Source organism: Scylla paramamosain, chromosome 26, assembly GCF_035594125.1.
Source record: "Scylla paramamosain isolate STU-SP2022 chromosome 26, ASM3559412v1, whole genome shotgun sequence".
In the NCBI taxonomy this organism is placed as follows: domain Eukaryota; kingdom Metazoa; phylum Arthropoda; class Malacostraca; order Decapoda; family Portunidae; genus Scylla; species Scylla paramamosain.
In genome coordinates, this window is record NC_087176.1 from 9512501 (window position 1) to 9537046 (window position 24546).

A 24546-nucleotide genomic window follows, 5' to 3' on the forward strand; every position below is an offset into this window, starting at 1 on the left:
CACACACACACACACACACACACACACACACACAGTAATTTGTTTTCCAATATGTTTTGATTCCCAGCACATTCCTTCATGCAATTTCCCATACCAGAGAGAGAGAGAGAGGAGAGAGAGAGAGAGATAGAGAGAGAGAGAGAGAGAGAGAGAGAGAGATTCACGTGTACATTTGCTAATATCCCTTACTCCCACACCTTCATTTCCTCTCTCTCTCTCTCTCTCTCTCTCTCTCTCTCTCTCTCTCTCTCTCTCTCTCTCCACATGACTAACTCATCCCACTCACTCTCTCCCCGACCTTTTGCTTTCCCAATCACGCCAGTCACTTCCTCTTATACTTTCCTTTTGACATGCCGCACATTCCTACCTTCCAGCCAAACTGTTATAACCATCCGTGTTTTTGTCAGGACAAGACCATCCAACTTTTTTTTTTCATGTTCCGTATTTGCGTGACTAGACATGGCACTGTATCTTCGTTTTGTTGGTTTACTTTATTCAACTCCCGATTATGGTGTGTCATCTCTCACTCTTGTTTTCCTTATTAGATGTGTTTTTTTTTTTTTTTTTTTTGTTGTTTTGTCTCTTACTCTTGCCTTGTTTCTTCAAAGGTACAATTCCCTCTTTTAGCTAATAAGGCTGGTCATCTCTTCCTCCAATTGTTCTCCAACCCAGTAAATTTCCCTCTCTGTTTCTGTAGGATATGGTTAGTCAGTTTTTCTTTAGTCCATATTTCTATCTATACTGGCTATATCTGACACTTGCATCTAAGAATCCTGCAACAGAAGACACTGCATGTTTGTTCTCTCACCACTTTCTCTCGTGTACTCTAGTCTGGCACACTGTCCTCTCATTTCACTGGAAGTCATCTGCTGCTTTTTCCACTCTTATACTCTTGGTCATTCCACTTTTTGTACTTCTTGTCTTCCTCAATCACTCCACATTTCATTCCTTCATTTATTATCATTAATTATCCATTACACAACAGCCACTTCTAAAGTAACGAATTTCAACTGCTTGCATCCTTGATCTTTGTCTTTTAATTTCACACCCAAATCTCACTTGCACATGTCATTGTTGCCACAATTATTCTATTATGCAAACCCTTTTTTACATCCATGATTACCCTTCTTTCTTTTATCACATGCCCCACAGATCCAGCCACTTTTCTCCACTGCACAGCTCTCTCTCTCTCTCTCTCTCTCTCTCCTCTCTCTCTCTCTCTCTGCCATGCTTGCCTCGCTGCATTGAGCCAAGATACTTATATTCAAGTACAGCCATTAACAGTGTTGTCACAGGTGTCACATGGTTTCACTTGGTGCTGACCCTGGCAACTACATACTACAAAACCATTCACTGGTTGCAGTGATGTACTTCAATGTGTGTGTGTGTGTGTGTGTGTGTGTGTGTGTGTGTGTGTGTGTGTGTGTGTGTGTGTGTGTGTGTGTGTTTTTAAACCATTTTTCATCATATAAAACATAATATAGAGCAGTATGTTATAATTTAAGTCTAATCAAGGAAATTATTATGAAATAATAAAATAATTATATAATAAGAATAATACTACAAAAGTAAAAAATATAGTAATATCATGTCATGTCTCAACAGCTGAAAATTGCACTGGATGACGTCACCACCAAGCAAGGCTTTGTGTTGCTTCCATATGTATTTTTTATAATAAACAAAAGGCCTTTGCATTTCAAAAAAAACATTTTTGTCAATCACCTTACTTTGAACTTTTTCCACACAATCGCCACATATTTACTAATATTTAACAGTGTTGTGAACAACTTTGCAATGTTAACAAGAAATTGAATGAAAAAATAAATTCTGTCAAAAGTTCTGACACAGCCTGGGAAATATCCTTATCATAGTGTTCAGACACACACGTCGTATGTTTCCGTCTTGTACAACAAATAAAGTTTACCTTTAATGCCTATCACAGCAATGGTCACATCTAAATAACTCACAGTTAAGGGGTTGCCATACCAATACTTAATGTATGATATTGAACAAAATTTACCAGACAGTGACAACACTTCATATTGGCATCAGTACCTCCTTTATTTTTCTCTATTCAGTCTATTCTTGCATTACTTGCAGCAGTCAGTTCTTACTCCATACACACAAGAGATTAACCACTGCACTTTTAGTTCTTAAACACACCATCATCTTATTAAGTCATGTTTATGAAAATATAAGTCGTGTTTATTGAAGCATAAGTCCTGTCTATCAGAATGTAACTTATGTTTGCTGGAATATAAGTCATATTTTTTTGGAATGTCATGTTGCACTTATCAGAATGCAAGTTGTATCTGTCGGAACATGAGTCATGTTTATTGGAACATCACACTGATCAGGTCATGTTTATCGGAACATGTCAAGTTCACAGGAATGAAACCTTTAAGACATGTCAAAACTCACTTCTTGACTGTATCATACACACATGAACTTGCTTGGCTGCTTAGCCAGTGACACCAATATACCGAAGGCATTTCTCTCTCTTTTTTTCCACCAGCCTATATGGTTCCACTGCAGGGCAAAGGCTTCCCTCTAATGATGGCTCTGGGTGTCTTCATGGAGTGCCAGGTACTGTATAGGTCACAGCTCTCGCCTTACACCACATGCCTATTGCCTGCTGGATGAGTGAGAATTATGACGTGAAGGAAGACAGCACCAAATAATCTCCACCCAGCCAGGGATTCAAATCTGGGTCCCTCAAGTGTGAATTAAGTGCACTATTACACGCCCCCATTCCTTCAAACCCAGTGACTGCATAACACCTGGTATTTACAAAACATTACAGGATTTTACTGAACATAAATAAGATTACAGACATTTACAGTAAGAGGATCTAAACTAATTACTCTTTTTCCTGAAAGTGAACTTGCATCACATTTTAATAAATAGCAATAAATGGATTAAACTGAAGCTTCCTTTGCAATAACCCACATATTACCTCACCCTTCCTTTCATAACACATGGCATCCCTGAAGCATTTTTCAACATGTAAATCACTCCCCTCCTCCTTCTTATGTAAAGACAAGATTTGCTGATTCACACTTCTCTCAGCATCACGTGACATCTTTCTTACATCCACGTGGGCTACAATTTTTCTTTCTTTCATTTTTTCTAGGTGAGTTTAAATACATTTCAATCAAGAGGAAAATCAGTGTAAGTTATGACCATTCCCACATTTCAGACCTCCAAGATAACTAAAATATTGTTAGAAAATGCGATTTGCCAAGCTATAGACTACATTTGGTTTCAGAGATTTAAGATTCTTCTATGCAAACATACAATCATGCTCTATATGTTATATTTCCATCAGCTGTCTTGACGTGCCAATCTGCCAATTCTTTACTGACAGTGTAGAGACTGAGTTTCTTGTTCCACCTGCTCTCATCAGGGATTGCCACAATGGATCATCAACCTCCACATTACTGTGTCCTCTACACCATCCTCTCATCACACTCATCACCCACATGTCTTTCTTTCATGCATCCATAAACCTTGTTAGTATTCCTCTCTTCCTCCTGCTGGTGGGTTTGTCTAAAGTATTCATCTCATCTCTCATCTTTCTAGGGCCAAACCACTCCTGTCTCACCCCTCTGGCTGTTGGCATTACTGGCAAATCTACATTGTGTCTTCACATATCACAACAAGGTACTCAAAGTCTGTTCTTGGTTGAGGCCCACAGCTCTTTTAATGTTTATTGACTATACTTGCTCCCAGTTTGTCTTTAAATGTAACACGTTAGCTGATGCCTTCAAACTTTACATTCACCAACAGTGGCTCATGCAGCAGCTAAATTATGCGTGCATGCTGATGAACACTCACAGTACTAAATGTGTAAGGGGTTTTGTTTTGGGGTCATGCATGGTTATGTTACAGTGATGCGAGACGCCTTGTGCTGCATCACGAATCCCAAGTCCATGCTGATGAGGCTCGGTAGGAGGGATCAAGTGTAATGAGTGTGTTAGTATGTTGGTCTCCAGTATAGTATAATGCATCCTCTTGTATCTCTTTTGCTCAGCCAATGAGAGCTGTCCTTTTAATGACATATCAGAATGTCATTAAACATCATTGCATATGTGTGGCAGCCGTGGTAGTCAGCCAGCTAACCACAAGGGTACCCAGTGTCACAATGGTGGCCAAGTGCAGTGGAAGTAGATTTAAATACTGGGATTTTATTGTCCAGTCCCATAAGCAAGACAACCTGAGTGTACATTTCTTAAGATTGCACAGTGTGTTGCCAAAATCAATCAAGTGCCGAACTCTCAGTGGCACCAGTGCTTCTGTACTTTTTGTCCCATGACATGAATAGGTTAGGACAGGGTCTTTACAGGGGTCCAGATTAGGTTTGGAATAGTGTTCTTGGGAGCTCTGGGGGAGGGGCATTGTGCCCCCTCAGTTAGGTTAGGGAGGAGGGTCCAGGGGGGGGACAGTACCCCCATTTTGGATGGTATCTTTTTTTAAGTTAGAATTGTGTCCTTGGGAGGATCCAAGGGGGGCACAGCCTCCCAGTTAGAAAGTTAGAATAGGTTTGTGTCCTAAAAGGGGTTAGGTAAGAAAGTTCCCCAGTTTTCTAAATGTGGCGTCTCATCCTCAGACTTTTTTCATGAATGTCCAAATTTGAAATAATTTGGTTTCCCCCACCCTAAACCCCCACTTTCCCACCAGTTTCCCAAGCTTGCTTGTCCTGGAGAGGGGCGACAACAGAATACATAAGGAGCCGCTCTTGGTAAGATTTATCTTTTAATTGCATGTATAACCCTTATTACAACAACTACTACTACTACAACTACTACTTCTACCGGCGAATCACGAGAACCGACACCAAAACAACGCGCTCAGCAGACAACACAACACAACACAACAGCAGGCAGCTTCCAACACAGGATGGAGGAGCCAAAACAATTGATATCTTATGATGTGCTATGGAATAACACCGCAGTGACACGAGAGAAAGGGAGGGAGAGAGAGTGAGAGAGAGAGAGAGAGGTAGGGAGAGGGAGGCGATCGTATGTCACATCCTCCCCCCCCCCATCTCCTCTCCCTTACATTCAACACAACAATATACCTCCAGCATTCCACCCCTTATCCCTCATATCTTTCTCCCTACATGCTATTATTCTCAATTCCTCCTCTCCCTTACACTTCACTCCCCTATTTACCCTCCTTTTCCCTTCCCCTCATCTCTATCTCCCTAAAATATCATTTTCCCTTCCTCTTTGATATATTCTCTCTTTCCCTTTCCCTCATTATCTCACATCTGACTCTCGCCTCACCTGTTGCGCTAAGTGGAACCTTACCTGGGGGCCGGGGACAGGTGGGGCACAAGGTCCAGATGCATGACTCAGGTACACTAACGTTTACCTGAAGTTACCTGTCCCTCCAATACATTCATTACTGCAACGTTTGTCAATACCACCACTATATTGCTACTATTTCTCTCCCCACGGCCCTTCTTTTCGCTTGCGTGTGCACTGCCTGGGGGTTTCTAGAGGGTAGCAGTGTAGTGTTGTTTTGGGCATGCACCATTCACAAGGGAAGGTACTGTGTCAGGAGCACCAGCGCGTGCACCCTCCCTCCACCGTGTCTTGCGTGTCACTGAGGTGAGCTGAAGTATTATTGCCAGACGTACGATTTTTTTTTTTTTTTTTTATTATTGTTTATCATTATTTTCACATTATTTCTATAATATTCTATTAAAATATTTTTTCGTAATATTTAATATCAACATTTTAAAAATATATTATTGCAATACTCCATAATTCTTTTTTTTTTTTCAATAGTACGACATCTTTTAATACCTAATACGATACTTCACTTTTTTTTTTTTTTTGTGCACTATTGTGATGCTTGATTTCAACGTTTTTAGCATTGCACAGTTGCAATAATTCACTATACAATACGTATGTTTTCACCTTTAGTACAATATATATATATATATATATATATATATATATATATATATATATATATATATATATATATATATATATATATATATATATATATATATATATATATATATACATATTTTTTTTCCGGTACATTACTCTCTCTCTCTCTCTCTCTCTCTCTCTCTCTCTCTCTCTCTCTCTCTCTCTCTCTCTCTCTCTCTCTCTCTAAGTTATGTGCAATGCTTTTTTATTTTTTCTACTTATTGTCAAGTGCCACTCGTCTCGTTTGGAAGACACATCGTATGAAAAAATTAAGCTATATTCTCGTTTTTTTTTTTTTTTTACTGTGGATTATTGCATCTTTTCCATTCTTTCCAGTTTCATAAATGCTATGCAAAGTGTTTCTCAGCACTCCTCTCTCTTACGTACACCTTCACCGGTTTAACTTAGTCCAAATTATAATGATTTTAATTAATCTGTAGTTTTATTTACTCTACCATATCAAGTATATCAGTAAATTATAAAATCAGTCGAGTGTAACTCGCGCCAATGACCCATCCCTTGTGGCGCCAAACCCACATTTTTATATATTAATATTGCGTCCATCTACGTATGCCAAGCCTTCTTACAGTCCTTGATTTAATCGCAAGGATACGACAAGTTAAGACTGCATGTTCTTTGCCTTACTAATTCCTGGTTGGGTCAGCCATTCTTATAATGTCGCCATTAACATTTATCTTGTGATGAGAAAAGGAAATGGTGCAAGAAAATCAAAATGTGTGGAATAAGATAGATATATAAGAGAGTAACTGAAGCTTGTGAAAAAAAAAAAAAACAATAAAAGACCATTTGTAAGAAAAACTACCACACATGTATACTTGATCTTAAACTACTTCAGATATGCGACAAACAAACAATTCTATTTATCTACGTACCAGAGCCACCAATCACACTCGTGGTGGCCCCGACAAAGCACCACACACTCATACACACGTCATCCACGCTCTTATCCCAGTTAACCATGGTGGAAAGATATAAAATCTTGTTTCGTGTTTGTTCATCTGCGTTGTTCCTCGCATGCTTAATAATGGGTATTGAATATTTATGTACATAGATTTATTTTTCCGCTAGTTACTCATTGTGAAAGTATCTCTCCCTCTTCTACATTTTCTTTCACATTTTTTTTTCATTCTCTTGTCTCTCTCACCAAACTACACCCAAGAGGCATGGCAAGGCTGGCCACACACTTCCACAGCAAAAGACACACAATCAAATATAATATATACTTTATTACCTGGCAATACATATCTAACAAGGTGTTCACAGCTCTATGATTGGGACCAACTAACCATTTGCAATCTAACAAATCTAAATACACAACAGCTACTTCTGAAACATCAATGGAAGACTTCCTTGCATGGGGAATGAATACAACAGTAATCAGTACACAGCATTCTAAGTTAAATATATGCCAAAGTACTTTGATTAATACCTCATCACAATATTTTTCTTCTCTAACACCGGTTGTCTTCTCACTCCCTACAAATACATAACAATAAAAAAGAGAAAGGAAATTAAAAATGACACCAGCATTACAAAAGAACAAGATAATAACAGGGAATGAAAATGAAGAAGGGAAGGACAGAAGAAAACTATGAGATTTATGACAAAAAAATCAACCAAAATGAGAATAAAGAAAGGAAGAAAAAAGCAGGAGACAAAAATGATGGAACACATAAAAAAAAGGAAATTTCTGATAAAATTTGGAATAGATTATAAATACTTAAGAACATAAAAAAGATTTAAAAAAAGCTGGCAACTCCAGCACCAATCATAAACATCCTCCCCCATTGCCAACCTTCCTATTACCACCTGTTTTCCCTATCCATATAATCATCTAACCTTCTCTTGAAACTACCTAGCATGTTGGCACTGACCACCTGACAGCTAAGCCTCTTCCACTTATCCACCTATTTGAGAACCAGCTCCTACCAATGTCTGTCCTACACCTAAACTCTAGCTTATACCTGTTACCTCGAGCTCTCCTGATTCTTTACTCTGAGAATATCACTTATATCACCTTTGTTAACCACCTGTTTCAGCAAATTTACCTATACAGGAAGGAAGTATGGGAGGAAGAAAGAATAAAAGGAAGGAAGGGAGAATGAAGGTAGGAGTGGTAAAGAAACAAAACATCTCTGGAATGATATGAATGCACACAGATACTTGAGAAAGATCAACATAGCTCATTATGTCTTCATAAAATACCCTAAAAGTTTCTGCATGTACAACTTACAGATGGTGAAGCATTTGAGCAAAACTGATTTGAGACAATGTTGCATTTACAAAGATATATACATCTTATTTCTGTGTGCATGCTGGTCCCTTCCTAGTGAGAGAGAGAGAGAGAGAGAGAGAGAGAGAGAGAGAGAGAGAGAGAGAGAGAGAGAGAGAGAGAGAGAGAGAGAGAGAGAGAGAGAGAGAGAGAGAGGAGAGGAGAGGAGAGGGAGAGGGAGAGAGAGAGAGAGAGAGAGAGAGAGAGAGAGAGAGAGAGAGAGAGAGAGAGAGAGAGAGAGAGAGAGAGAGAGAGAGAGAGAGAGAGAGAGAGAGAGAGAGAGAGAGAGAGAGAGAGAGAGAGTCATAAAACTGCATCTGCATAAAAATTAAAACTTAAACTAGTGTAACATTGGCAAGCTGAAAATTAACCAAGAACAAAGAGGACAAGATAAAAGAAACACAGAAAAATTGAGGGAGTAATTGATGAATCAAAACCCTAAGAAGGACTCTCAACATTCATAACTCAATACAAGCACCAAAGCAGCTAGGAGTGCTCACCAAGGACCTATTGAATCTCCATTAGCCTGCCCCGTCCTGCCACTACAGCTGTATCAGTATAAAAAAACAACCTCCAGCACCTTCCCTCACTCCTGCTTGCTTTGGTTTGTCTTTTATGCTTCTTTAAATAACCTGAGGTATAACTGCAGTCTCTATTCCACGGCAGTCCATTGTGATGTGTGGCTCTTGATTTGATGCATTAAGGTTGCTCTACCAGCCACATGACTTAGCACCTTCAGCACTCAGTTTTTTTCAGGTAATATACTAATTGTTGGTGTGTGATGTGTGTTGATGTGGTGAAACACGCTTATAAGATACCATTTTGTTGACACTCCAAGGCCCATGCTATTAACTGTTGCCTTATGAAGGGCATGTAATAACTGCATGAACAGAACTGTGACAACTGGAATACCTATTACTAATTAACTGCTTTTTATGCTTCATAATCTAAGTATAGTTTTCCAGTGCTAAATTTCTTCTTATAAATAATCAGGTCTTAAACTATAGATATACTCTGCTCAGATTCTTAAAGTGTTTAAAAATCTCTTTATTAATATATATTATCTGGTATTTTAAATTTTTTTCTCAGTATAAACTCTAGTGTTATGCTAAGTGTACATTTATAGCTTCAAGCTGCCTGTATGTGCATTAGTGGTTGCAGTGTGTGTGGGCAAGGCTAGGAGAGGAGTGGGGTGGCAGTGACCTTTGAGGCAGGGCTGCGGATGTCCTCAAGGCTCTGCACCAGCTTAAGCTCCAGGTGGCGCACGGTGAGTGGCTGGCCAGGGCCTGCCTCCTCCCTGCCCTTGGCCAGTGTACGGTGGAGGATGGCCTGCATGGTGTCCAAGGTGGCCTCCACTGACCGCTGCAACAATATGCATCATGATAATTTTTTATTTCAAATATGGCTACAAATTTGTAGTGAGAAAAAAATATGGGATGCTTTACTGAACTTGGGAAGACAGCATATTCCAGAAAATAATACAATTGAAACATGAAAACTCCGAGTTAATAAATACCCAACAAAGAAACATACATAACAAATTATCAAACTTAAACAGCTAACTCAAATGATAAACAATAAAGATCTTTCAAAAAGATTTTCTCTACTTTACATATTTTTCTGTATGTCATAAAAACAGATTAAAGGAGTTCAATGTATAAGAATGAAAATATAAGTAATAATGGAACTGTACTGTGACTGAAGAAACAATATCAGAACAAATGATGCATAATACAAAAAGTACAACTTAAAAGATGTCTAGAAAATGTTTCTTTACCTTGAGGTCATTGTTTGTGTGGTGTGACCAAGCCAACAGCAGTGCTGCAAACAGGTCGCCAGTGCCGGTGAAGTTGGCTGGCAGGCGAGGAATGTGTGCATTGAACTTTTCCTTGGAGCCATCTGGAATGGGATTGTGTGAAAGAGAAAGAGAACAATGGAAAGAGGGTGGGAACAAATGAGCCAGGTTTATACAAAATACCTATTGGAGAATACAGTTATAACACCATCTCATTACTTCTGAATTCACCTCTCTTCCTCATTCTCCTGAGTATAACTTACTGGTGATGGATGAAGCCAACACCACCAGCTCCTCCTGAGTGCCAAGGTCGGTGCTTGACAGAACAACAGTCTTCACTCCCTGCCTGTGGAACCATTCCAACACAGCTGCTGCATCGGCCTTGCTCTCTATCTTCTGCCCACTCAGGAGTCTGAAGGAGAGGCATTTGGTAAGGAACAAGAGGTGTGTGCACTCCGAAGTCTAACTGAAAGATTGATTGGTGCAAGTGTTGAGAAAGAAAGGAGGAGGTATATCAGGTGACTCAGAAATGTAACTGAAATATTGATGGATATGAGTGTTGAGAGGGAAAAGAGGTACATCTGATGGCTACCTGATGGAGGAGATGTTGAGAGTACATTTGACTTTGAAAATGGAAGGAGGAAGATGAACTGGATGTAACACAAAATATTTGAAAACTAGTGAAAATGAGTGAGGCATATAGGAAGACAAAGAATAATGCAGAGAGGCAGAAAGAGCAGCATATGCACAGAGACATACAGGAGGAAGTACTCACTCTGCCTCATACTGATTTGGGGTGATGATGTCTGCCAGGGGCACAATCTGCTCACGGTACACAGGCAGCAACTCCTCAGGGACGTACATCTTGCCATTATCTCCCATCACTGGGTCACACACTGCAGGTCAATAAACAATGTCAATGGAGAGGCTCCAGAGCAACACTTGTCAGACTTAGCCACTGTGTAAATTGATAAGGCTAAAGATGGTATGATGTACTCTTTCTTCAAGTGCTCTATGCAGTCCTGCTACACATCCCAAGAAACAAAGTGGCACATGAAGATTATAATGGAAATGAAGACACACTGACCATAGATCAGGTTGGGGTTGACAGTCTTGAGGTGCTCCACAACACTCTTCACCTTCTGCAGGAATGAAGAAGAGCCAATGTAGCCAGTCAGCAAGTGGGTGTAGTGGTCAATGCTATTGGTTTGCAGGCCCTCAATGAGATCACCTGCAGGGGAAAGGAAGAGGCTTCTTATGGATGCTCAGCATTATGGCTCAAAGGGCATCTTCTATCTGTACTATTACTGCAGGTTGAATGCTCCTTTTTCAGAATATTCATGATCAGAATTATTCTGGACTTTGGAATACAGAAATGCCCAGATTTCAGAACAATACCCAGATTTCCAGTGCACTTGTAAGGAAGTTAGGTAAAAGATGGAGACCAAAGATCACCCACATGCTACCCATCAACCCTGTCTTCAAGCATGAGTGCATGGAGAACCATCAAAGAACTGCATGAGATTAAAAATTTGACCTACATCACCACAGGCAAACATTCCTGCAGAATTCCTACAAAACTCAGAAAAGTCTTTACAATAAAGGTTCTTTCTGATTTTTCCATAAATTTGTTAGATTTTCATAACATAAAACTACTACTACTACTACTACTACTACTACTACTACTACTACTACTACTACTGCTAATGCTGCTGCTGCTGCTGCTGCAACTACTACTACTACTACTACTACTACTACTACTACTACTACTACTGCTGCTGCTAATGTTACAACTACTACTACTACTACTACTACTACTACTACTACTACTAATAATAATAATAATAATAATAATACTGCTGCTGCTAATGTTACTACTACTACTACTACTACTACTACTACTACTACTACTACTACTACTATCATCACCACCACCACCAAAAAGGGCCTCACCAAGCTGTGCATCATCCAGCACCTGGCCCTTGAAGTGTTGGTAACCGGTGTGATTAGAGAACTGCACAGAGTTGATGGTGTCCACCTCAAAGCCAAGCACCTGAGAACATGCAATATGTTAATGCTTCCTCTAGGTTGAAAGTGAGAAAGTAGCTACATCCAAATCAATGGCTGCATTTCTTTCTATTTAAAGCTGAATACTCATTAGCAGAAACTGCAACTCTGAAGTCCCAATGGTAAGTGCTATATCAGGGGAGAATAAATTACTGCATATTCTGTGCTGCAAGTCCACAATAAATCACATACTTTTATCTTTAACAGGCCAAACCAGTGGCAGTATAGAATGAGATTTTTTCCTCCACAAAGAAACCTCTCAAAACTCAAACAGTAGAAAAGTGAATAAGAAATTGTAAGGTGTCTCTGAAGAGGAAATACCTCATTATTCAATCTTCTGACACTCTACTTTTATAGATATTATAAGATAAATCAGTGCAAAGTTATGTGATAAGACCAATACAAAATTAATGCACTAATTCAAGCCATAGGTTTGATCTCTTCATAAACTTACTTAATCAAAACTAGATAACTGCCACACACTATTACATTCACTGAGGCAGGTCATACACATGACAATCTTAAAGACTTGCCTGAAGGGGAAAGCACGCACTCTTGTTGCCTACGTAGCCTGACACAACATGGCTCTGGATGGACAGCACCCGAACACCTTGCTGTGATGCCATGGCCTCTCCTGTTGTGTCTGGGTGGGAAAAGATCACTGATAGGATGAAGAGTGGCAGTAATGCTGGAGCTAATGTTTCTTCAGTAAGGGACACAAACTTTTAATAGGAGACATAAGTTGGGTGATGTTTGCACTACTACTGTAGTACATAATCACCAGTTCTTGTATGGGACATTACAAACTGGATATTTCCAGTAGGAACTTTGTGCAGATAAAAAATAAATAAACAAATAATTATATATATATATATATATATATATATATATATATATATATATATATATATATATATATATATATATATATATATATATATATATATATATATATATGAAAATTAATAAATAAATAAAAATTTCACCCTCAAAACTCAGTGAACTGCCACTAACAAACATTTTTCCTAGTATCCAGTGAGCTAATCATAATGGGAGGTGAGCAGCAGTGGTGTTGAAGTTGGAGAAATTTGTATACACTCAAAGATTTTGTAAGAGTAATATGCCAAAGTTTTTTTTTTTTTTCCTTTATGATCTTTATAAGAACACGTCCCCCATGCTCTCTTTGCTGTGTCATCCGAAGCGTGATGGGGTGACTGAGAATTTAAGCAGTAGTTAGGCTTATCGTTTTTGGCAACTGTCTGCCTTATTAAAAAAAATAAACAAATAAATAAAAATAACGTTTCTTTTTTCTTGTTTTTTACATGGTAAGATAGATAACTGCACCTACCATCATCCACACATGAAATAATTAAACTTATAAAAGCAAAAATACTAACTACATTTAATTAATAATATAACAATTACCTCATACAGCAAACACACAAATAACCGGTCAATTTCAACATTATCACACATCCCAGACTTATAACAACAAGATATCTTCAGGAATACTCACAATACTAGCCGTAATTCTGAGGACAAGCTGCCGGCCAGCAGACGTCTCTATGATCAGCTGTGGAGAGAGAACTGAGGCTATTGTTTTTTTGTCTCCTCATCCAAGGTTTAGGAGAACGTGGATTCCTGTCCTCGACGCTCACGTGATGTAGCAACCATCACTGTCATCATTACACCAGCAGTGGATGCCTGTTCATTATTCTTAGGATTTGTTTATCGTTCAGCCGGCCCAGTCCCAGTTATGTTCGTGGAGTTTGTCTTTGTATCGGCTCCCACTTCCTACTGTTTGCATCAGTTCATACTACATTCTTTTTCTTTCTCTCTCTTTCCCCTACTCATCTTTTCATCTCTATTGTCTATTTTGGAGAAATGTGGTATCTGATATTATTATTATTTTTTAGCATGATAGTTTTCTATATGTGGTTGATTCCATTGCATTTTGACAATTTTATTTTTATCTTCAAAGTTTTAGATGTTAAAATATTTGTAACTTTATCGTCTCTTGTATTATCCACTCATCAGTCATTATCATTAGTTGTTTGCCACGAGTTATATGTTCCTCATAAGGAAACTACAGTACAACTTTTGACGCCGTGTTCTAACCTCATTTCATAAACATTAAATCCCATTTGACACCGTATTCTACGAGCAACACTTCACGATCATTTTCACTTAGCAGCGTTCTAATGATAATATATATACGCGCCAAGGTTCCAAGGCCTATTCACCGTGACCGTGAGATAATCTTTGAACCAATCGCTGCAGGCCGGGAGATATCACGATTTACATAAGGTACAGAGGATAAGAAAAGGAATGATAAGATGACAGATACATTGTAACTACATAACACTTGAAACCTTGAGTGAATATAAAGAAGCAGCCAATATTTGGTTGATAACTTTATCAGAAGGATAGAGAAACGGTGAAAGTGCAGAAAAGAGAAGAAAAAAGTAATAGATAGCAACAAATTACACAAGCCAGTCTGGGAATACCACCTGTCAAAGGAAATCTGATGGCAGCATACCGTCTTTCTGGGTAATTTCTGGATTGTTTTATTTGTAATCGTAATATACGTAAACACAAACATGTAAAACATAAAGATTAAGTAAAACAGTTCATAAAGCATTAATATCTTCACATACCAATTACCTGATTTTACTTGAGAACACCATATCATTTGATATTTCAAGATATTTCATATTCCTAGGAAGTGTTTGCATTCAGTTTGAATGAATTTTAATTATATTATAAGCACAAATGTGTATACGAAAATAGGTGTTGAGTAAAATGATGGATAAACATTATCTTTCACTTATTTGGTTTCAGCTCGATCCTCATTCCTCGACAACATAAGTATTGCTCCTAGAAGGCAGCTTACTTTTGAGATTTGTGCAGCTGATACATACATACAGTATGTTATATATATATATATATATATATATATATATATATATATATATATATATATATATATATATATATATATATATATATATATATATATATATATATATATATATATATATATATATATATATATATATATATATATATATATATATATATATATATATATATATATATATATATATATATATATATATATATACGAGTATATATATATATATATACATATATAATATTAGTTGCGCTTCCTGCTGTCAGACGTTGTGGAGTGATAACTGAGAACCCAAAATTGACTTTATGCAACAATTATTTTTACTGGAAAATAAACAAAGTAGTGAAGCAATTGGTACTACTTGCCTCATATAAGTATTTTAATGTCCGGCTCGATGGATGAGGTAAAAAAAAAAAAAAAAAATTCATTGAGCTGGCGACCTGAAAACCAGAGGAGCGAAGGCGAGACTTCAAAGGTACATTCTGAGAAGAGCAGTTCACAGCATTACTAGGTGCTGCCAGACGTGCCCATATACCCAACGTAACTTGGAAACTTGCCAGAATGAAGGACGAGATCGCGAAAAAAAAAAAGACAGCAGAGAGGTAAATTCTTCCAGCATAGAGGCAACGACACGTCCACGTCATGAGGGACACAAGCAACAGCAAGGCGAGGAAAATGCACAGTCTGACCATTAGCCAACTGAGCCTCCCACAAGCACTGCCTCAAAGACAGTGGTGTCGCGAGAATGTCCTAGCCTCGCAGCTTTATAATTAGGTTGTTCAGGTGCTCAGTGATGTCTATGAGCAGGACCAGGTGATTGCCGCTCGAGAGGCAGCCACAGTCTTGCTGGGGGGCATCATATGGCCAAGCTGTTGTTGAGTGTTAGGTGCTGGGTCCGAGTAGGATAGTATGTTATGATATATGCCGTCCTTCTCAAAGCGACAAGGAGTCGGGTTTACTAAGAATGGATTGCACGCGGGAGCTGTTGTTGAGACCAATGGAATTGGCCTAGTTGCGCGTTGGAGTAATTCCTCACGCCATCGTCGCAGTAGAGGCCAGTACAGGTCCTGGGTAAGATCCAGAGACAGGCCTCGTGGGAAGAGAAAAAAGAAGCGGCCCAGTTTGTGTTCTGTAGTAAGGCTGAGTTGTGGCCCTGCTTGTCGTTACTGTCGTGATATATCAGTATTTATGTTATTGTTGATTTGTGTAAGTAAAATTTTCGAAAGTCGGGTGACTTTAAAATTTTTAATTGTTGGGAGGATTAGCTTAGTTTGTACCCCGCACTAGGCTGGAAGGAGTTAGAAAGCTGACCCAATTGTAGTGGCAAGTAAGAGGTGGGGGGGGGGGGAGTATATATAGAAATATCAGCTTCCTGTCCTTCTGTACTCCCCTTCTCTATCCATACCATTTGATACTCTCAGTGTCCCTTCCCCACAGCACGTTCATCTGCCGCCGCCGGGTCTACCCCTCTCCTCCTGCTGCTGCCGATGACTGACGAGAGAGCGAGCGCCTTTCCCTTCCACTGTTGATGGTAGTTACCGCCGAGTGACGTAGCAGCGACTCAGCCGAGCCAAACAACTCCCGGGATCTGCCAGGCCTGATGTCATCCCCAGGGTGACACCGACGGCAGCCCAGTGGCGGTTCCTTCTGTGTGCCCTCCCCCCTCCCCCCTGCGCCCTGAGTTGTTGGGATGACGGCCTTCGTCCCAGCAAGGGGTACTCGTCCTCCGGGGTAAGAGTGCGTAGCTCCCGGCAGCGGGGCTGAGCCGGGGCCCACACAGTTGAGGGGACGTCGGGGTCTGATGGCGCACCAGCGTCACCGAAGGACTCCCCTATGAACCAGTCTTCTGATCGACACCACCGTTCCTTGCCGCCCGCTATGGCTGTTTGGAACTCCCGATTGTGACACCACCTATCAAGACGAGACTCGCCGCAAGATCTTCTAGAGGACTCGTGTGCTTGAGTGATTCCAGCAAGACATAGTGCAATATGACACTTTCCACTATATGTGACAATATAAATTGTGGGTACTATACTATTGTGTTGTGTTACTGTGACTATACTTTTATTGCTTTACCCTGTTTTTTTTTTTGTGTGTGTAAATATTGTGCCTTTTTCAGTCTCTGTCCACAGCAGTACGGGTGGTTTTTCCACGGGAACTACGGTTTCCACCCTAAACTACTTGTACTGACTGTGGATAACCTTTTTCTTATGTATATATGTATATATTTGTACCTGCATTGTAACCCTCCCCACTCTCCTCTATTTCATAGCAGTACGGGTGGTTTTCCTCCGGGAACTCCGGTTTCCACCCGTTAACCTCTCATGTACTGCCCTGTGACCCTCACCATCTTAACAGCTGCAGGCCGATCCGCCCGGCAACTTTAATCTTCTACTGTATTTCTGTTTTCCTCTCTTTCTCTTCCCGTGTGCCAGGCGCACCTCCCCCCCCCCTTTTGTAACCCATCTTTTCTAAATAAATCTTTGAATCTTTGTATGGCCTGTGACGGCCCTGTGACACTCATCACTTTACAGCATCAGGACGGACCGCCCGGCAGCTTTCCACTCCTACTGTATTTCTATTTTTTCCTCTTTTTCTTCACGTGTACCAGTCCCGGTACACACCCCCCTCTTTTGTATCCCACTTTTCTAAATAAAAGTTATAAAAAGTATGGCCGTGTTAAGAAACATTTTGCTCTCTCACCGCGACTGTTTTTCCAAGGCCGCAGACACGATTAACTGGGTTGTCAAAGCTGTTTCTTCTTTTCCCAATGTAGAAATCTTGTTAATCTGTCACTAGAACAGTAAAAACACTTAGACCCCGAGTCACTTCAACTATGGACTTGAAATAGTAGAGGTGCGGCGCAGGTGTGTTTCAGAATATGGTCCCACCCAAAGGAGTCTGTAATACCATCTCAGCCGACCCGCCCGCTGCTTCCCACCGCCTACCTAGATAGATAGATAGATAGATAGATAGATAGATAGATATTTTATTGACCACAGCAAACATAATACCAATGGATTGTACATAATCCATAGACTGACACCACTTGCTTCAGTCGGGGCTCCAGAAGTTCACATATTATCAGGCATCAAGTTTATTATTTTAAGAGAAAGTTTACAATTACAGTAATAATAATACTACTGCACAGATAACTAAATAACAGAGAAAACTATGAAAATACAGCAAAATCTCAGTTTGTCTGTTTACCCTTCCGTTTTCTTTTTACAGGTCGGTGTGTATTGATCTGGTTAACTATAAAAGCGACGGGTGTGAGTGTATGTCCTGGCCAAGGAAGATTGACTCTATATTCCTTAGTCCTGGCGCTATCTGCAGTTGCCTCGTGAATTTAGGTCCACACAGGTACGTGGGAGGCATAGACAGACCCACACACATACCTGTAATTAACACGAGAATAGCAGGTGTGGGGAATTATTACCCGTAGAAGTTAGGAGACACCAGTCATCTCGGTCAATTTTTCGTTTTTTTTTTTTTTTCGACCTTTGTATGGGTTGTGGAGGTGCTGGTCTAGTGTGCGGGCAGCGGTGGACAGGTGTGGACGGGGAGTTACCTGACCGCGGCCTGTGTGTGGTCTATATGGGACTACAACATCTATAACCTTACCAAACTGCCTAATATACTACAGCCTCTCTATAATCTCCCTACAACCTCTACAACCTTTCCAGCCCCTGTACAACCTCTATAACCTTTCCAGCTCCACTACAACCTCTATAACCTTTCCAAACACAAGCTAACCTACTACAACCACTACGTCTTCCCTACAACCTTTCCAAACACTCCCTAACCAAGTGTAGCTTCATTACAACCTTTCCTAGCACTTCCTAACATCTCCTCTACAACCTCCCTACAACCTCTGCAAACACTGCCTCACCTAAAAGATGGTGGGATGGTGTGTGGAAGTCTTTTACTGTGTGACTCCTGCTGCATCATAACCCCCATCCATCCCTGCTCCACTTGGGGAGGTGGGGATGTCGGCTTGATTATGTTCAGTTTTGGATTATTATCAAATTGACTGAATTTTTGTTAGGTTTTGTTTATTTTATTTCTTGTGTTTTCAACTTTAGTTTGGTTGTTAAAATTAGGTAGCTGCCACCAGCCATTGGTTTATGCCTTGTATAGTTATCTTTTTTGTGGTTATGTTAGTGTTGTTCTTATTAAGTAGCCGGGATTCTATAAGGCACTGGAAAATCCCATGACAAAAGATTAATTTTATTTGATGTAAGTAAATCTACATAAAAGGCAAGAGCCTCATACTATCATTTTTTCTGGATACATTATGGTTTACTTGGTAGATTTTTATGTTGCCTTGGAATTGTGGGATCCCTATTCCAAGAAAAGTGACAATGCACTAAATCAGTTAATATGAAAAAAAAAAAGTAAATGAATAATTACTAATAAGTTAATGTGAGTGTGGACAGGAATCAATCCTATTCTCATGTTTGATAAAATTTTGGGTAAGAGCTTAATTTTCAGTGTTGGTGTTACATGCAAACATGTTGCGTATCACTGGTGTATATTGACTAATACATAATCAAAGAAAATTATATATCTATCCTGAGTTCAAGTTTATATACTGAAGTTATTTCCCCCTAACTAACTGATACTTGGCAAGGGAATTTACAGACAAGTAATTATTTTATATCAGGCACAAATTGTTATTCCCACATGGACAGAGTTTGAGAATATTCCAGAATTTTGGGGCGATGTGATGTACCCATCAACAAAGACAGTCGGTTGGCCACTGAGTCCTGAGCATGGATGCCTGGCCTTATATAGACCACCTCCCATTATGGAGAAGCTCCATCCTCCTGATTAATTATTATTTTTTTGTTCAATATCTTTAAAAGTTTATAACCCTTCTCTGCTCTCAGGTTGTTCTTGAACATTGTGGCTAATTGCTCTACATACTGCCAGGATCTCAGTCTAACTCTGTCTATTCACAAATTTAGATTTCAGAATAATAATCCAAAATTTCTTCATAACTTCATTGAGTTAATATTTCCTACAAGTTTGCCTTTGATCTATGACATCTTGTGAAAGGAATTTTTTATCTGACGTGTTACAAAAGCTGGGAACCTTGGTTTGTGGTTATCTTGAACCAGCATCAAGATAACATCCAGCATCAGCAGGAAATATATATTCATCCGCACCAAGCTACAATTTCAGTTCAAATTTATATATAATTTCTCAATTTCTGGATTACAATTTCATTTATTATCTTTCTCCCAAGTTCTTACTAATCTCAAAATATTTGTGTTCAGGTTTTATTTATGAGTCCAAAAACAGATATTTACTTTAGAGATGTTACCATTCCTTTAGGATAATGTGACTAAATAATTTTATGTGATTGCCACTAAATGATGTTATCTTCTATTTTCCTTCTATTCAATTTAATTTCTTTATTTTTTGTCCCATGACACACAGACCAGACCAGAGTCCAAGCTGCTGCCCTGCCTCGCACTGACCACTCCTGCTGGCTTCCCCGAGGGTCCCTGCTGGACGGGCTGTGGCGTGTGGTGCCGAGAGCAGTGCTATGGTGGAGGCTGTGAGGCCAGGCATCAGTATGAGTGGCCATCAGCACAAGCAGCAGCAGTCTGCCTCAGCTGTGGGGAGGCGTAGGCATGGTGGCAGGGATCACCAGGAGGCAGGCAGCTCCAGCCACAGAGAAGAGGTTAAGTTTGAGTGTCAGCTGTGTGATAAAACTTTTAAATGTAGAAATGGGCTGATGTATCACATTCTGACACACAATGGTGTTAGGAATTATAAGTGTGAGGAGTGTGGGAAGAAATTTACCAGAAAATCTTCTCTCACTACACACACCCTGATACACAGAGGTGTCAGGAACTATGAGTGTGAAGAGTGTGGGAAGAAATGTACCACAAAATCAAACCTCACCATACACACCCTGACACACAGTGGTGTCAGGAATTATGAGTGTGAAGAGTGTGGGAAGAAATTTTCCAGAAAGTCTCACCTCACCACACATACCCTGACACACAGTGGTGTTAGGAATTATGAGTGTGAAGAGTGTGGGAAGAAATTTACCACAAAGTTTCACCTCACCACACACACCCTGACACACAGTGGTGTCAAGAATTATGAGTGTGAAGAGTGTGGGAAGAAATTTATCAGAAAGTCTCAGCTCACCACACATACCCTGACACACAGAGGTGTCAAAAATTATGAGTGTGAAGAGTGTGGGAAGAAATTTACCACAAAATATAACCTAACCACTCACACCCTGACACACAGTGGTGTTAGGAATTATGAGTGTGAAGAGTGTGGGAAGAAATTTACCACAAAGTCTGACCTTAACAAACACATCCTGACACACAGTGGTCTGAGGAATCATGAGTGTGAAGAGTGTGGGAAGAAATTTACCCAGAAGTCTTCCCTCACCACACATACTCTGACACACAGAGGTATCAGGAATTATGAGTGTGAAGAGTGTGGGAAGAAATTTACCACAAAGTCAAACCTTACCACACACACTCTGACACACAGTGGTGTTAGGAATTATGAGTGTGAAGAGTGTGGGAAGAAATTTACCAGAAAGTCTCACCTCACCATACACACCTTGACACACAGTGGTGTCAAGAATTATGAGTGTGAAAAGTGTGGGAAGAAATTTACCCAGAAGTATTCCCTCACCATACACAACCTGACTCACAGAGGTGTCAGGAATTATGAGTGTGGAAAGTGTAGGAAGAAATTTACCACAAAGTCTGAGCTCAACAAACACACCCAAAGACACCATGGTGTCAGGAGTTATGAGTGTGAAGAGTGTGGCAAAAGATTTTCAACTATTGCTGCTCTCGACAGGCACACCTTCAGACACACTGGCTTGAGGGAATTCAAGTGTGATGTTTGTGGCAAGTGTTTCAAGACAAAATCTGAAATTGCCAGGCATGTGATGATCCACTTTTGAGGTGGCTGTAGTCTTGCCTGTGGCGGTAGTGGTGGTGGTGGTGTGGGGGAGCAGTGACCTGTTTTGTTGACAGTACAGGTGTAGGGTTGCCATATATGAACTATCAAAATTCCGGACACCTTCACCAACACCTGATTATGGTCCTGATATGATATTGGAAAACATGTAAATTAATTAAAAGAAACTCAACTTATTTACCTTTGCATATGGCTGATAATCTTGAATTCCGTTTTTCCACTTAGCTTAGTTGCTGTCTTCTAACTCTTCTTCAACCACTGCGTGTGTTGCTTGATGTGCCGATGCATATTTTTCTGTAGATCTTATATTTTTAAGTAGTTCCTTGTTGGACTTTAAAAAGTTGAAGAAGTCAACGCAAGAGGTCTCTCGGTAGTTGTACTGTACAGTCAGAATACCTTTCATTGTATCAACACTCAGCTTGTTCCTTTCCTTCGTCCACTGACTTTGCATCAGCGAAAAGACTCGGTCCACATTAGCATTGTGGGATGTTACAGCAAAAAAGAATTGTGCAATTTTGAGCAGTTCTGGGTGGCATTCAATATTCTTTGATGCTTCCAAGTATCTGGTCCATTTTTTATGTGCTGGTAATTTACTGAAGTCTTCATCATTCTTGTTCCTTCCTACAAACTGCCTCAAGTTACAAACTTGGTCAAAGCACTTTACATCATCAAGCTTTATTTCCTTGTCTATCAAGTATACAACACAAGGTTCCACATCAGTCCAGTTTGGCATTTCACTCAAGACCATCCACTTGAAACAAGAGAACTCTTCCAGTGGATTCATCCACTTAGCTAAGTACTCTGAGCATCTGTTGTACAGGTTAAGTACTTCAACACAGAACCTGTTACACTCTTCTTCTTTTCCTTCTGTGCGCTTCTGAGCAATTAGTCCTTTAAAGAGTGCATGTGCTAGAGGTAAATCTCACTCATTTCATTTTCAAAGAATTTTTTTATTACTGTTGGTGGTTGCTCTTGTGAAAGAAAGAAGGACTTAAGAGCAGGAAACATCTCTATCAGCCTTGTGATGCCAGGAAATAGTGACAGTCAACGACTCTTACTATGAGAGAGAAGTTTCCTGTACTCAACCTCAGCAAATTCACAATACTCCTTTAGTTTTTCAGTGCGAACTGTGTGGATATGAAAATACTGATAAATCTTATTGATAATATTTTCAATATCAATATCCATTCTTTCTGCTCCATGATGAACACAATTATTCAGAATATGTGCTGGGCAACCTACTCCAATCAATGACTTTTCCAACATCTTCAGATTTGCAAACACATTATTCCTTTCTTCGTTACGCATGAACAATCCATGGATAAGAAACTACCGTGATGTTTGACAGTGTGAAATGCATAAGCACCTTCTGCAGCACTAACATCTTCAGCTTCACTTCCTGGTTTAACAAAATAATGTGTCATCTTCATAGATGAACCCTCTTGCACTGCTCTCTTATGTTTCTCAGAGCTCACATGTGACTGTAAGTCATTAATGCCTTTATGTGCCAGTGAGACAAATGTTCCTGGTTTACACACCAAACACTCGGCTTCCCACTCATCCCTGCCTTTTTTGAAGCACGGGAGTTTGTTCTGCATCTCTGCAGTGAATTTACACTTTCATTTGGGCATCTTGACAAGAACAAGTAATAGTTGTAATGACGAAGTCACAAGGCCGCAAACAGTAATCCAAACTGACCCCTATCAGAGCTGGTGAAAGAATGGGGCACGAGCGCGACGTCAAGAGAAGCGGCGTTGGGAAGGCTGCGAGCACCGACTTCATACAGGACCCATACACCTCAGTCTTGACCGAAACCAATCCAAAGCAGCTGCCACTCGGTGAACCCCTCTCTCTCTCTCTCTCTCATCATTTCAACCCAAGGAAATTTAATAAATGTGATTTTTTAACAGTTAGTAATGATGGAAGGTGAAATTCCGGACATTTGAGGGATTTTCAAAAATCCCCCCGGACGCAGATTTCGCTATCTGATTTCCGGATATGTTCGGGAAAATCCGGACGTATGGCAATCCTATACAGGTGTAACTCAATAGATGTGTCTGTATGGTGAACCTTTGTGTATAATTATATCTTTAGTATGTTTGTGTATGTACCAAATTGTTGTGTAAGGGTGTGTCCACAGAGAATGCAAGAAAACCAGCGTTCTCTGTGTATGATCCTAATGCCTAAGCTCTGTGTATGTAGTGTAATAAGGTCCCTTCACCCTCATCCACAAGATTCCGCGCTGCGTGTCACACTCTGCCAGTCTGAGCATCGTGGAGGATTGAGATGCAAATAAAGATGTGGTATATCGTTTATTTATCTTGTTTTCCTTATATTTACCTGGCATGGGAGTCCCAACACCACAAAAACAAATAAAGTTTCAGTTTACGAGTCTAACCCTCCATATCTTTTTATTCTTAAAATTTTTACAAGCTTGAAATGTCAACATAAACATGCCACAACATTTACTTCTGCACACCACTAAATAACAGAAGCCCCGGAAAATATGGAACCATTTCAGTTTGTTGCAGTCAAACTTTTTTTTTTTTTTTTTTTTTTTTAC

The 24546-nt window shown here is 39.8% G+C and overlaps 3 protein-coding genes across 3 annotated transcripts in view; 1 reads left to right on the forward strand and 2 right to left on the reverse strand.

Moving 5' to 3' along the window:
* LOC135113514 (proteoglycan 4-like) overlaps positions 1-5606 on the reverse strand; it is a 31453-nt gene extending 25847 nt beyond the window's left edge. Inside the window, 1 exon segment of the mRNA XM_064028753.1 lies at positions 5313-5606. The gene's annotated coding sequence lies outside the window, so the exon portion shown is untranslated.
* A 3665-nt stretch (positions 5607-9271) lies between these two features.
* On the reverse strand, positions 9272-13893 carry LOC135113707 (pyridoxal kinase-like). Its single transcript, XM_064029224.1, has 8 exons — positions 13620-13893; positions 12637-12746; positions 11990-12089; positions 11124-11267; positions 10812-10932; positions 10300-10448; positions 10019-10140; positions 9272-9603 (listed from the first exon to the last, which is right to left on the reverse strand). Exons 2-8 carry the CDS (start codon positions 12727-12729, stop codon positions 9418-9420), a joined length of 915 nt encoding a protein of 304 aa, XP_063885294.1. The 5' UTR covers positions 12730-12746; positions 13620-13893; the 3' UTR covers positions 9272-9417.
* Positions 13894-18238: 4345 nt separating this feature from the next.
* Positions 18239-24298, forward strand: LOC135113708 (zinc finger protein 85-like). Its single transcript, XM_064029225.1, has 2 exons — positions 18239-18380; positions 20463-24298. Exon 2 carries the CDS (start codon positions 20572-20574, stop codon positions 21964-21966), a length of 1395 nt encoding a protein of 464 aa, XP_063885295.1. The 5' UTR covers positions 18239-18380; positions 20463-20571; the 3' UTR covers positions 21967-24298.
* Positions 24299-24546: the final 248 nt, after the last annotated feature.